Source organism: Berghia stephanieae, chromosome 5 (assembly GCF_034508935.2).
Source record: "Berghia stephanieae isolate SIO BIC M18660-M18661 chromosome 5, UCSD_Bste_1.3, whole genome shotgun sequence".
Taxonomy (NCBI): Eukaryota; Metazoa; Mollusca; class Gastropoda; order Nudibranchia; family Aeolidiidae; genus Berghia; species Berghia stephanieae.
The window spans coordinates 18,414,956-18,429,220 of NC_088364.1; the positions used below are offsets into that span (position 1 = coordinate 18,414,956).

At 35.2% G+C, this 14,265-nt stretch overlaps 1 protein-coding gene across 2 annotated transcripts in view; it reads right to left on the reverse strand.

The window, feature by feature from the left end:
- LOC144972541 (exportin-6-like) overlaps positions 1 to 14,265 on the reverse strand; it is a 29,447-nt gene that overhangs the window by 2,527 nt on the left and 12,655 nt on the right. For both annotated transcript variants that reach the window (XM_078913869.1, XM_078913868.1), the window contains exons 12-23: positions 13,932 to 14,024; positions 12,997 to 13,229; positions 11,540 to 11,629; positions 10,911 to 11,061; positions 9,173 to 9,319; positions 8,053 to 8,236; positions 7,019 to 7,289; positions 3,526 to 3,585; positions 2,953 to 3,064; positions 2,502 to 2,657; positions 2,062 to 2,160; positions 23 to 253 (exon numbers count right to left, since the gene is read on the reverse strand). In XM_078913869.1, the coding sequence (XP_078769995.1) occupies positions 23 to 253; positions 2,062 to 2,160; positions 2,502 to 2,657; positions 2,953 to 3,064; positions 3,526 to 3,585; positions 7,019 to 7,289; positions 8,053 to 8,236; positions 9,173 to 9,319; positions 10,911 to 11,061; positions 11,540 to 11,629; positions 12,997 to 13,229; positions 13,932 to 14,024 (1,827 nt within the window). The remainder of the gene's footprint in view (positions 1 to 22; positions 254 to 2,061; positions 2,161 to 2,501; positions 2,658 to 2,952; positions 3,065 to 3,525; positions 3,586 to 7,018; positions 7,290 to 8,052; positions 8,237 to 9,172; positions 9,320 to 10,910; positions 11,062 to 11,539; positions 11,630 to 12,996; positions 13,230 to 13,931; positions 14,025 to 14,265) is intronic.

The following is a 14,265-nucleotide window of genomic DNA, read 5'->3' on the forward strand; positions in this document are numbered from 1 at the left end:
AACAAAAACTATATTTACTTACTGTATCAACCTTAAAATTTTTGGCCAATGCACTTTTTTGATTATTATCGAGACCATCTACTGCAGTCAAAAACTGTTGTAGAAAGTTGTGGAAGAAGTCATCGAAGTTACTGGCAGCCATGTTATAGATAGAAATGACGATTTCTTCCTGCAATAAGTCATGTGACTTTCGAATGAGAACCTCTAACAAGACTTTGAGGAACTGATGACACATGACCTCTCTGAAGATACGCTGTGAGAGAGAAATTGGAGATGTGAATTACACAAAGATGGGATGAAATCACACAAATTGTGTAGCATAAGTAAGTAATAACCAAGTTGTGGAAAATGATGGTTTCAACTCCTAATAGTAAAAAAAAAACCCCAACTTAAATGAGCCTGTACCAGATCCAGGTTTGTCGTCATAATTAAGCAAATCAGATCATGTTTACCATATAATTGATTTGTGTAAACACCTACACCCTTAAACCATTTGTTGTTTTTTTTTTGGGGAAATGAAATCATTTAATCTACTAAAAGAGATGGATTGAATAATATTTATCAAAATCTATTCTGATTCAACTCTCTCATTACTATGAAAATAAGTATTTTTAACAGTTTAAATTTAATTTATGTAATGCTTTTGACTCTACAATCACAACTGATGAAAAAAGCATTCCTAAAACATTGGATCAGATTTCAAGTTAAAAGAAATATTCATTGCAGTTATATATGTCAAAACAATGGCATTCATTCAGGTTCCAGCTTCTAGCAAAGGTTCAAATAAGCTCTTATTCACAGTTTCTCACTATGTTTTTATCTTTCATAAAATTCATTTCTCAAACTGTAAAGAGAAGGTGGAAATGGACTGAACATGTCCTCTGAATGGATTCGAGTGCCATTCCCAGGATAGCTTTCGGGTGGACCCCCAGGGAACGAGAAGAAGAGGCAGCCCAGTGGAGACCTAGAGGAGTATCAATAGAGAGAAATGAAAGCTAGTTGAGGGTCTTGGGGAACAGAAGACAAAAATGGCCTCCAACTGAGACAGATGGTGTTCCACCGTGTCAGCCTTATGTGCTGATCAAGCACCAAGAGAATAAGATGAAGAAGAAAATTCTTTTCTGCTGATGGACAGTGTTTATTTAGCACATTTGATAATGCATGCAAAAATTGAATTCTTTTCCAACAACGTTATAAATGCTGTTTTACACAGTTGAGACCTACAAGTTTCACATCCCTTTTAAAAGGACAAGAAAAAAGTCTTTCCCATGCACGTTCCACAATGGTATCTAGACCGGGATTCAAGCTAAAGGGCCTTAAGTTTAAAAACAACTATGCATCAACTTTTACACTGCAGTTCACACAAACGAGACTTTCTAAAAGAAAATACAATAAAAACAAATATAATGGTGAGCGAAACAAAATGTTTTCAAAAATTCAATACAACATGAGGGAAGAAGCCAAATTGGGACGGAAAGGAAAGCTTTAGATCATTACAAAAGGTGATATGCAACATGGTGTGCATATACTGAATCTTACTCAAGCTGGTATAGATAGAACTGTTTGTTGTCATTTTGAGACAACTAGAGACATGATCCTGTTCAGTTCTCCCCAAATTCAGTGCCACAATATTAAAAGATTTAAAGTGAACATATACGTTTGTATTTTGGTTTCAACTATTTGTGATTGCTTTGGCAGGCAGAATTGGTAAGCAGTTTACTCAAGATGTAATGAACAAAAATGAATATAATAGCTTCAAAAAAGAACAGAATGCCAAACCGGAATTGTTTTGGGTTCAAAATCCTTCATCAGACAATAACAACAACAATATTGTTTTAATTTTATTGCTTTTATCATTGGCTGACAAAAGGTTTTGACCCCAAAAAGTTCTGCATTTGGTATTTTGTTCTTTTTTCGAAGTTGTCGAATTCATTTTTGTTCGTTACTTTTTAGTTCACAGCTTCTAGTAGGTTAGTATCAAGTTTACACAGCATCATCTTTTTCATATTTCAAGAAGAAGAATATGGCACGACTGATATCATTGAGATTGAACAAACTCACCTTGTTATAAAGTTTACATTTGAAATGAAGGCTTTCTAGAGATTCCAAGTTTTGTTTAAATATACTGATGTCAGTTTGCAGGAATGAATGTCCATAAGTCTAATGAGAAAAATACATATAAAAAAGGACATCTTTACAAAATGGCAACAAACAAACAAAATTCTGATGTACAATATTTTTCAATGAAGATTTTTATTTTAAAATTAAGTTTACTTAATGGCTAGGGTTCCATTTCCTAAACTTAGGTAAGCTTATAATGGAATAAACTGTTGTTGCCTTACAAATCCAATGTAAAAATTGTATATTAATTGATTACAAGAGAGCCAACTCACAGCAACTTAATAAATGAAAAAATTATTAAATTCTAAGGGAGAATTAAAAACTAAAAAGGAAGATACAAAACAAAAGAAAAGAAAAGAAACCACATGTTAAGTGTATACCTGAAGAATGGTAGTAAATTGAACACTGTTCTCTAGCGTGTCACCGGTTTCTTTCATGGCATCCAGCACTGACGTTTTGAAGAAATACCTCCAGTTGTTGACTAGGATTTCGTGGAGGAGTTTGAACAAGGCACTTTTCATATCAGGGGACTGGCGCTATAGAAGGCGAGGAGAAGTATTCAAACATGTTACAATATTTATAAGTGAGGATTTAATATTATTACTACAAGAAGTAAAATAAAAAAGGGTAGACATATATATATAAAACACTAAAATTGTGAGCTCCAAGGTTTGAGAGTTTTGCCAAAATGAGGGTCATTTAAATAGATTGATAGTTAAAGGACAAGTTTTCTGGCCAAATTTTTAAATACATATTTTTCCAGAATAAGGCAGTTAATTGGTTAAGAATATTTTTGATTTTCTATACAATATATCATGCCATAAAACTTACTGGTGCAATGATGGGGTAGATTTGGTCCAAAGCTAGATTAATTATCTGGGGTAGGAATGGCTTGAATTGGGAACCGGGCTCTTGAACTATCAACTGCAAGATCTTCAGAAAACTAGTAAGAAGAAAGGATAATAATAATTAACAGAGAGAAAACATAAAGAACACATCAAAAATTCATGTTGACAATGTAACATTAAGATGGCTAGCTGCTCCATATCTTTAGAAGTAAGGTCAAATACCCTGGCTTGATTCACAATTTATTTAGCTGGAACTACATTTAAGTTAAACAAGAAAAATATCAGTGCTAACAAAAACTGTAGATCATTGTAAAAAAAATTAGTAAGTAGCTTGGTGAAAGCTGCTCCTGCTATTCCTTTAGTAGTCTGCATTCTGCCATTTTTTACTACGTTTTCAATATTGCTTAATTAAAAGAAACTGAGAAAACTAAATAATTTCTTCAGCTCTTTTATTTACTCTATATGATATTTTTATGGCGAACATTACAAAGAGTGTCTTTTGCCACAGCTTTATTTATCTATGCAACAAACAATATCAAAATCTAATTTCACTTACTTTTCAATAAGTCGGAATGCTATATTTGTTTCCTGGTGAATAGTCTGGGCTAATAAATCTCTGTAGAAAAAAATAAGAAAACACAAACATGAATGACATTTTGCTGAGATCTAAGAACAAGAAGAATCTGGCTTGGAACTCTTCTTCAGCACATGTGACTTTTATATGGTTGATTACTCAGTAACAGTTGAGCTCACAAATTAGGATACAACATGAACTTCTTGTCAGTCCAAAGATCCCCATTACATCCAACATCCACCATCCTGTTAAACAAAAAGCTAGAAAATGTTAAAAAGGTTATATGTTCATATGCAGAGACGCCAACTTTAAATTTGGCTCACAGGAGTTTCAGACACCACTCGTAGGAATTTCAATGCCGAAAGAGGAATTTCCGCACACAAGAAAAATGAATTGGAATGATATTGTGTTTACATATTGTATAGTTCTAAATAGATAACTGATAACTGATAACTGAATTATATTATGATACATAAACACATTGCTAAATACAATCCCAAAGTTTCCTTATTTAAAATGAAGTAAAGTGCCAAAACCTAATGGTAGAGATTGTAGTATTGGTGGTAATGTGGTGTTGGTGGTTGTAGTAATGATGAAGATGTGATAGTGGTTGTTGTTGTTGTAGTAGTAGTGATGATGATATGGTGGTGGTGGTGGTGGTGGTTGAAGTAGTAGTTGTAGTGATGATGATGTGGTGGTGGTATAGTGGTTGTAGTAGTTGTGGTCGTGATGATAATGATGTGGTGGTGGTTGTAGTAGTGGTGGTAGTGTTGTTGATGTGGTGGTGATGGTGGTACAAATGGTAGTGATGATATTGTGGTAGTGGCGGTAGTGATGATAATGTGGTGGTGGTTGTAGTAGTAGTGGTAGTGATGATGATGATGTAGTGGTGGTTGTAGTAGTAGTGGTAGTGATGATGATGATGTAGTGGTGGTTGTTGTAGTAGTAGTAGTACTAGTAGTAGTTGTAGTGATGATGATGTGGTTGTAGTAGTAGTTGTAGTGATGATGATGTGGTGGTGGTTGTAGTAGTAGTGGTAATGATGATGTGGTGGTGGTTGTAGTAGTAGTGGTAGTGATGATGATGATGTAGTGGTGGTTGTTGTAGTAGTGGTAGTGATGATGATGATGTGGGGTGGTTGTAGTAGTAGTGGTAGTGATGATGATGATGTAGTGGTGGTTGTTGTAGTAGTAGTACTAATAGTAGTTGTAGTGATGATGATGTGGTTGTAGTAGTAGTTGTAGTGATGATGATGTGGTGGTGGTTGTAGTAGTAGTGGTAATGATGATGTGGTGGTGGCTGTAGTAGTAGTGGTAGTGATGATGATGATGTAGTGGTGGTTGTTGTAGTAGTAGTACTAGTAGTAGTTGTAGTGATGATGATGTGGTTGTAGTAGTAGTTGTAGTGATGATGATGTGGTGGTGGTTGTAGTAGTAGTGTAATGATGATGTGGTGGTGGCTGTAGTAGTAGTGGTAGTGATGATGATGATGTAGTGGTGGTTGTTGTAGTAGTAGTACTAGTAGGAGTTGTAGTGATGATGATGTGGTGGTGGTGGTTGTAGTAGCAGTGGTAGTGATGATGTGGTGGTGGTGGTTGTTGTAGTAGTAGTGATGGTGATGATGTGGTGGTGGTGGTGGTTGTAGTAGTAGTGGTAGCGATGTTGTAGTGGTGGTTGTAGTAGTAGTGGTAGTTGCAGTGATGATGATGTGGTGGTGGTGGTTGCAGTAGTAGTGGTAGTGATGATGTGGTGGTGGTGGTGGTGGTTGTAGTAGTAGTGCTAGTGATGATGAGGTGGTGGTGGTGGTTGTAGTAGTAGTAGTGGTAATGATGATGTGGTGGTGGTGGTTGTAGTAGTAGTGGTAGTGATGATGTGGTGGTGGTGGTTGTAGTAGTAGTGGTAGTGATGATGATGTAGTGGTGGTTGTTGTAGCAGTAGTGGTAGTGATGATGTAATGGTGTTGGTGGTGGTTGTAGTAGTAGTGGTAATGATGATGTGGTGGTGGTTGTTGTAGTAGTAGTGGTATTGATGATGTAATGGTGTTGGTGGTGGTTGTAGTAGTAGAGGTCGTGATGATGATGTGGTAGTGGTGATTGTAGTGGTAGTGGTAGTGATGACGATTTGGTTGTGGTGGTTGTAGTAGTAGTAGTAGTAGTGATGATGATGTGGTGGTGGTTGTAGTAGTAGTGGTAGTGATGATGATGTGGTGGTGGATATAATTGTGATGGTAGTTGTGGTAGTGGTAGTGATGATGATGTGGTGGTGGTGGTGGTTGTAGTAGTAGTAGTTGTGGTACTGATGATGTGGTGGTTGTGGTAGTAGTGGTAGTGATGATGATGTGGTGGTGGTTGCAGTAGTAGTGGTAGTGATGATGGTTGTAATACTAGTGGCAATGATGATGATGTGGTGATTGGAAGGGGGGGGGGGGGGAGGTATCCTTGGAACAAATTGACCTCACCGGAATTTGACGGAAGTTGCCCGGAGCCCGGAATTTTTTGCTCCAGACCGGAGTTTTTTTCCGGTGAAACCGGAGTTTTGGCATCACTGCATATGGGACATAATCATGAGTCCTTAGCCTTTGGATTTGGAATTTGCCATAAATTGGCTGCCCATAATGCTCGATCCTTAATTTGACCTTGGCCTTGGAAATTTCGATTTGGCCGGTCTGCTTATTGGGCCCATAAAAGTTTAAGGCTCAAGTGATTTGTCTCGATCTATATTAATTTCCACAATACAATAGTATAATCATTAAAATAGATGAATTCCTGTTCATAATAGACTTCATTTCTCCCAAATTCAGTGGGTTCTCCATCAATAAACACCAACCATCGATGTCATAAGACACATAAAGACTTAAGGGAGGTAACTGTATTTTGCAAGTATTTAACTATTTCAAGTATGATGATTTAGCATTTAAAATTATATCGATATTTAAAAAAACAAATCTTTATTAAAATACATTTTATTTGTCAATTTAATCAGCATTCTTTAAATTATTTACCAATATTCACAATTTTGACACTATCTTCATACATCATGATATTAGGATATAAGTATTTTTTTTAAAAAGATAACGTTTGCTATGCTCTTTATAAACGGCATGTCTGGGTTTGTTTGTTTTTTTAAGCGGGCATTATGATTGACATCTGACGTTGCAAATAGCCACCTACACACTTTGTACCTAACCGATTTTGATTGTTGATGGCTCAAAATAATTAATCCTGACCCATGATAATTTCCACAATATAAGTATAATAAGTGAAATAGATGAGTGCAAGTTTGTTATAGCCTTCATTTCCCTGCAAATATTGCAGGTTCTCCACTGGTACTGATATATATTGATAACAATAATTTATTTACTCCAAAACTAAAATATGGTCTATGGTGCTGTGATGATTAGAAGCAAAAAACAAACAAATACTTATCCTATTAAAAAGACAGAAATGTCAAGTTATTTAAAAACATAAAAAAATTACCTTGAAAACACAGTCATGAATATATGCATGATCTTTTCGGTAAATGCGACACCCATCTGAACCCTTAAACTCTGGAATACGGCCAAGAAATAGCTGACAATTGGTTCTAGAGCCTCTGTCTTATGGATGTAAATGGGAAAGATGGTGAGGGCTGTCTGGGTCACCTCGGTCAGAGATTCCCAACATATCTTTTTAGATTTGACAATCTCTCCAGCAATGGACTCCACTAAATCCTGACACATCACCATGGTTTGTTTGATGACCGGTTTGCCTGAAAATGAATAATACGACAATTATGATTCGCATGTCATGTGGTGTAGAGGTAGTCTTTGACTCACAACACAATTTAAACAAGGTACAAAACACCTTACAAAAGACATTTTGCATATGATTTCCAAGTCTTTGAGTCAACGATTAACCTCTTTATAAAAGCACATTGCACACATTTTCCTTTGAGATGGACGTTAAATTTGGAGGTCCCCATAGTGTAATTAAACATTGGCTTTGTCCAAAAATTATGCTACAGACTTTATTATACAACAAGAGATTTTCAAAAAATAAATTTAATCACTTAGAGCAAAGAATCTACTGTGGATCAGCAATAAACAGATGTAATTTTCATTAAAAAACTAATTACAAAGTCACTAAAATTGATTTGGTTCAATGTTAAATGATAAGTTAAGGTAACTTCAGCATAAATAAAAAAAATTAAATCAATTATGAAAAGCCCTTCAACAAATAGAGACCTAAACCCAGAGCTGCCTATTTAAAAAATTCGTAGTTTCCAAGGGAAAGAAGAAAAATATTCACTTTAAATAGCTTGAAAAATAAACAATTTGCTCTCAGCATGATCCAAAAAACTCCAATATCCTGAATATAGGTTCTAATAAGCTAGACGTTCCTTTTCAACAAGATTTATTGAGTCAAAGAGACCTATGTAGGGCTGGAGCCAAAAATGTGTATTTCTATGAATTTTTCATAGTACGAGGCAGGTCTGTAAACCCAATCTGCAAATTTACAAAATAAAATCCCACCTTGTTCTTGTGCAGTGGAGGAAAGATCTTGTAGATTACAAAGGGCTGTAAATTGACTGGTTAGATGGGTGACCAGTGACTTGTGAGTGGCTGCCCGCTGAGTCCAGTTCTGTTGATTTTCGGGTAGACTTGGCCACGGTAATACCAGGTGTAGGGACAATGACCGAATCAACAAGTGCTGGATCTGTTGAGACATTTTAATGTTAACTTTGTATATATATAAAGTTATCTCAGCTGCTAACATATAACATTTTTCCTCTCCTCTTGTAATAAACAAGAGCTGACTACCTTCATTGCTGTTATATATAACCAGATGGGGTTCGATTTTGCTGTAACATGACAGTTTTACCAGGAGTAACACCAGACCTGCCAAGACCAACTAACAAAAATCTGCATATTTTAAATAAAAAATTCGAATTTGGAGTTGAAGAAAATTGAATTTGTATAAACCTAAAGGACATGAAGGTGAGCCTTATTTATATAAATTTATTTATAACACTTTAGAATTGGTGTGTTGGTTCATTTCATATATCCATCTCTGGAGGATAAAAAAATTTCACTTAAGACATTTTCATTAATTTTTAACTAACTTACAAAAATTTAAAAAACTGGAACAAAAAAATCTGTATTTGGCAAAATCTGAACTCCCAAAATATCTGTATAAATCGACATAATCTGCTAAAAGTGGCAGATCTGTAACACTCACTTCCAACTTAATTCAAACTTAACAGGAGAAATTATGCTTTGAAAAAGAATAAAATCTTGCAATCCAAAAGTTAATGAAAAAGTTTTGGTGTGATATTGGTTTTATTATACATAAGAGCACCACCTTGTGTAGGAGAACAAGACTTAACGAAATTCCAGTCCTGCCAAAGGGAGCTAACCAAAAATGTACATAAGTAGTAAAAATCTTGATTTAAATACTTGAAAACTGGTCTAGCTGGTCTCAATTTAAATATTCCAAATATCCACAATAATCACATCTTCACTCATTCAACAATCTTATTTTAATAATCTAGAACAAAAAAAAAACAAAAAAAAATCGAATTTAGCACTGTGTGCACATCGCAGATGAAGTTCTTTAAATCAATTTTTGAGGAAGGCACTCGCCAAATCTCACCTCCTGAGGGAGTTCCAGCACGGCTCCCTGTGAGGCCATGTCATACAATGCCTGAACACATCCAACCTCCAGCAGGAATGCTGGTCTCACTGTGGTTGTGATCGAGAGCAGGAGATGGGCAGAGGACTGCAGAATCTTTTCAGGGACCTGGAAGTCAGTAAAGTATTTGAGCTGTCATCAAATAATATCCATAGCAAAAGAGAAAACAATAAAATAGAAAAAAACATCAATAAGATATTAGCGCTCACTATGAGGGAGGGGGCAGGAGAGGAAGAGAGAGAGGGGGGGGAGAGAGAGAGAGAGAGAGAGAGAGAGAGAGAGAGAGAGAGAGAGAGAGAGAGAGAGAGAGTGAGAGAAAGAGGGAGAGAGAGAGAGAGAGAAAGAGAGAGAGAGAGACAGAGAGAGAGACAGAGACAGAGAGAGATGTTTTATTTGTTGTTTTTAAGGGTTTTACGGTGCTTGCAACACATTAAGGCCATATCAGCGCCAGTAAAAAGGAAAAAAAATAGGTTAGTAAAAAGTTCTAGAATTCAAATTAGAGCACCCAAGAAAAGTTAAGACAAAGGGGAATTGGATCATATTGGAAACAGATGTAAATTCCAAAAGCACATTATCAAAGTACTTAGTTTGAGATCACCTAAAAGTCTCATCCAGGCACAAGCACAGGTCCCCACGAAGAAGAATACACTCAAATGTTTACGAATCATATATAAAATGTAAATAAAACATAAAACAGTGCACAACAGAGAGATGATTTACAAGAAAATAAATATCTCCCAAAACTAACTATACATTTGACTGAGTCCCTCCCAGCTAGGGTATTGGGTCACTGCCAGGACAAAACCCAAGTAATTTCATCCCAAGACAAAGACAGAAAGCGTGTTGTTTGTTTGTTGTTTTTAAGGGTTTTACGGCGCTTGCAACACATTTAGGTTATATCAGCGCCAGTAAAAAGGAAGAAAATGGGACAGTAAAAAGTTCTAGAATTACAGTTAAAGCACCCAAGAAAAAGTAAGACATAGGGGAACTGGGAACAAATAGGGATCAGATGTAGATTCCAAGAGCATACCACCAATGCACCTAGTTTGAGATCACATATAAGTATCATCCAGACACAAGTACAAAATCCAACAAAGAGGAATACACTCAAATGCCTACATTATACATTAAAATAACAATAATACATTACAGAGAGATGATTTACAAGGAAAAAAAAATCATCTCCCAAAACAATAACTATGCATTTTACTGTTTCCCTCCCATCTAGGACTCCGGCCAGGGCCAGGACAAAACCAAGTAATCTCATGCCAAGACAAAGACAGAAAGCAAGTTGGAAAACAGATATAAGGGGATATAAGACACAGTATGTACCCCCCTGCCCACTATGGGAGGTCAGGATCCCCACCCAGAAAGCGTGTTGGAAAGAAGATAAAGGGGGATAGAAGACATAGTAACTGCCCCTCTGCCCACTATGGGAGGTCAGGAACCCCACCCAGAGAGAGAGAGAGAGAGAGAGAGAGAGAGAGAGAGAGAGAGAGAGAGAGAGAGAGAGAGAGAGAGAGAGAGAGAGAGAGATAGAGATAGGAGAGAGAGAGAGAGAGAGAGAGAGAGAGAGAGAGAGGGAGGGAAGGAGAGAGAGAGAGAGAGAGAGAGAGAGAGAGAGAGAGAGAGAGAGAGAGAGAGAGAGAGAGAGAGTGAGTGTGGATTATGAAACAAGCTAATACTTCTCGTCTTATACCTCTTTTACAATGAGTGGTGTAAGGGATTCCATCACAACTACAACAAAGTTTTTGAACTCATCTTTCTGATGATTCGTTCGTAAACTTTCAGCATAGAACTGAGCCATCCAATGAGCATAGGCCTTGATGGCTGCTACAGATTGAGCATGTCTGGAATCAAGAAATTAAAACAATAAAAGCTTGATAAAAAAAAAAGTACATTACGTGTGATAGTTGTTGTCCTTGCCTTAAAATTCATATAATTCTCTTAATAACATTGTACCGAAAGATGAAAATTGTATAAATTAAAATGATCAGTTTATTAACCCTTTTAACAAAACAATCGTGACACCCTAATGGGTTCTTTTTTCTCTCTGTTTTTTTCTTTAATTGTCAAAAATAATTTCTTGTTTCCTTGTTCATTTGATTTTGTATTATCAAATAATTTAAATAGATAAAATATGATTTAGTCTAGCAACAATCCATTGAAATCAATAATGTGAATAATTCAACACAATTCTGCTTTTTTCAACTTGACTGATAAGGAAAGTATCAAATAATTATCCAAAAAAATATCAATAGCATTGGCGATCCAGTTAAAATACATTGGTGACAAAAATAGAGAAAAGAAAATTGCGCATAAACATACACTTCAATAAAGTCCTGTTGCAATACAGCTGCTGAAGTGCTGAGTTCAAATAATTTAAGACGACTTCCATATGCCATGACTTGAACCAATCTGAAATTTGACATGAGGGTGGGGGGAAGAGAGAAAGAGAGAAGAGCATATATATTGTAACTAAACAAAGCAGTCATTATAAAACTTCAATATGCCTGTGATTTGATTCCTGAATTCATTTTTTGAAAAGCGGGAAGGTTTATTTGTTTTTAAGGGTTTTACAGCCCTTGCAACACATTAAGGTCATGTCATATCAGCACCAGTAAAAAGGAAGAAAATGGGACAGTAAAAAGAATTACAATTAAAGCACCAAAAAAAAAACGTAAAACAAAGGGGAATTGGTTCAAATAGGGAACAGATGTAGATTCCAAGAGCTCACTATCAAAGTACTTAGTTTGAGATCAACTAAATGTCTCATCCTGAAACAAGCACAGGTCCCCACTAAGAGGAACACACTCAAATGTTTACAAATCATATATTATATATGTAAAACACAAAATAATACAATGCATAACAGAGAGATGATTTACAAGCTCCCAAAACTCCTTAACATATGACTGTTTCCCTTTCAGCCAGAGTCAGGACAAAACCATGTAATCTCATTCCAAGACAAAAACAGAAAGCAAGTTGGAAAACAGATACAGAGGGAAAGAAGGTTTGGAACCTCACTCAGAAAGGGGGAGGGGGTGGGGGAAGAATATTATTTAAACTTATTTACATTCAAAGAGGATTTCATATTGTAAAAGTAGGAAAATGAACTAGCCTATCTCCAAATCTGCGTAAGTTAAGGCTGAAGGCTTTAAAACACTTAAGGAAAAACCGAGAAGCTTAAATGAAAGGTACATGTACACGTATGTATAAAACTGACATTGTACAAGCTTTTAGCACATTTTATATTCATATGTGGGGAATTAAGATCATAGTTTAAGTAAGTAAGGGTAAAATAGCACAGTTTTTTGGGATATCAAACTCCATATAATTTAAGAAAAATTAATGAACAATGATGCATTCTGGGTATGATGTGACTTCTCTAAGGAGATACTCCTTAGCTAATTCTTATAATAATAGTAATAATAATAATAATAATAATAATAATAATAATAATAATAATAATAATAATAATAATAATAATAATAATAATAATAATAATAATAATAATAATAATAAGGAACAAAGAAGAAACAGAATTTCTTAACAATGAAAAATACACAAGATTCCATTTTAACTCCAAAACCTAAACCTTCAACCCAGTTGTGATCGTAATCTGAGCCCTATTTAAATCAGATGAGAAGTAAATAGCAAGGACCAACATCCTAGCCAAGGATAACCAATGACCATTATATGTCAATTGGACACTTCAGAAACTGGAAGGAACTCCAGCTCTGTAACCGGTAAGAAAATGAAGGACTTTTATGAAAAATGGTTACCTTGTAACAATCTGCATGGCATTTTCAAACCGCGACACAAATGTCTCGCCGATGAAGTGGACAGCCAACCTTCCCAGGGCTTGTAATAAAGAAGACAAGTCCCTCAAGGCACAATGAAGACGACGGCAGTCATTCTCAACCGTGATACACAATCTCCTTCCATTCACAGACGAATTGTCTACAAATTTCTCCACACCAAAGTAAGTCTCGACATACTCCTGAAATGGATCCCACTGTGTAGAGAAAAATAAATTTAAAATGACATAAATCACCCAAGTAAATAATTGTTCATCCAAGTATTTGTACTGCTGTGGTAAAAAGATTAAATCTAATGTAAGTCCAATGGTTCAATGGTGACTAATCATCTTGATGGTATGCCATCATGGAAAAGGCAATATGCAGACATTTTCCTCTTCCCTTCAAAAATGAACATCTATTAGAGATTCAGAGTAGTCCAGCACATCTTTATACAAATAATAATTCTTTATTTTTTTTTTAATGCCTCCAGCAGCAACACATGTATTTTACATTATTATATTAACCTTTAGCTAAAGTTATTAACTCGGACATGATGCATGTTAGTCATATTGTAAGTTTAGAAGGCAGGTACAATGGTCAAATTTGTATATCATGCTGAATGGTAGAATATAAGTCCAATGCCTCAAAAGATTTTGCTAATACATATTTATAGCCAATCATATTATTTTATTATTATATAATGTGATAACTTTCTTTTATAATTCTCATTTTCAAATTTTCTCTGTGCTTTTATTTACTGTATTGATTTAGCTCAATTCCCAATTTTATTATCTAATCTGATCTTAGATATCTATTTGTAATAATAATAATAATAATAATAATAATAATAATAATAATAATAATAATAATAATAATAATAATAATAATAATAATAATATCAACAAGACAATACCCACCAATAATTGAAAAACATCAGCTGTCATCACTTCCGCTACTTTCGCAATTACCTCCAAATTTTGACGTAGAAAATGCTGCCACTCAGTTTCCTCCTTCAAAACAAAAAAAAAAACAAAAAAATTTTTTTAAACATATATAGAAATCTCCAAATGGTGCCTTATTCTCTTTGTAATGGAAAATAAGAGGAAAATATATAATCTTAAAATATATTAATATCCTGTTACTTCAACCCATTAGACCAGTTTGGTGTACACAGCTCAGTGATAAGTATCAGAGGCTGATTCAAAACAAGTGCCTGTCACTTAATTACATTATTAATTGGAGTTGCAGTCA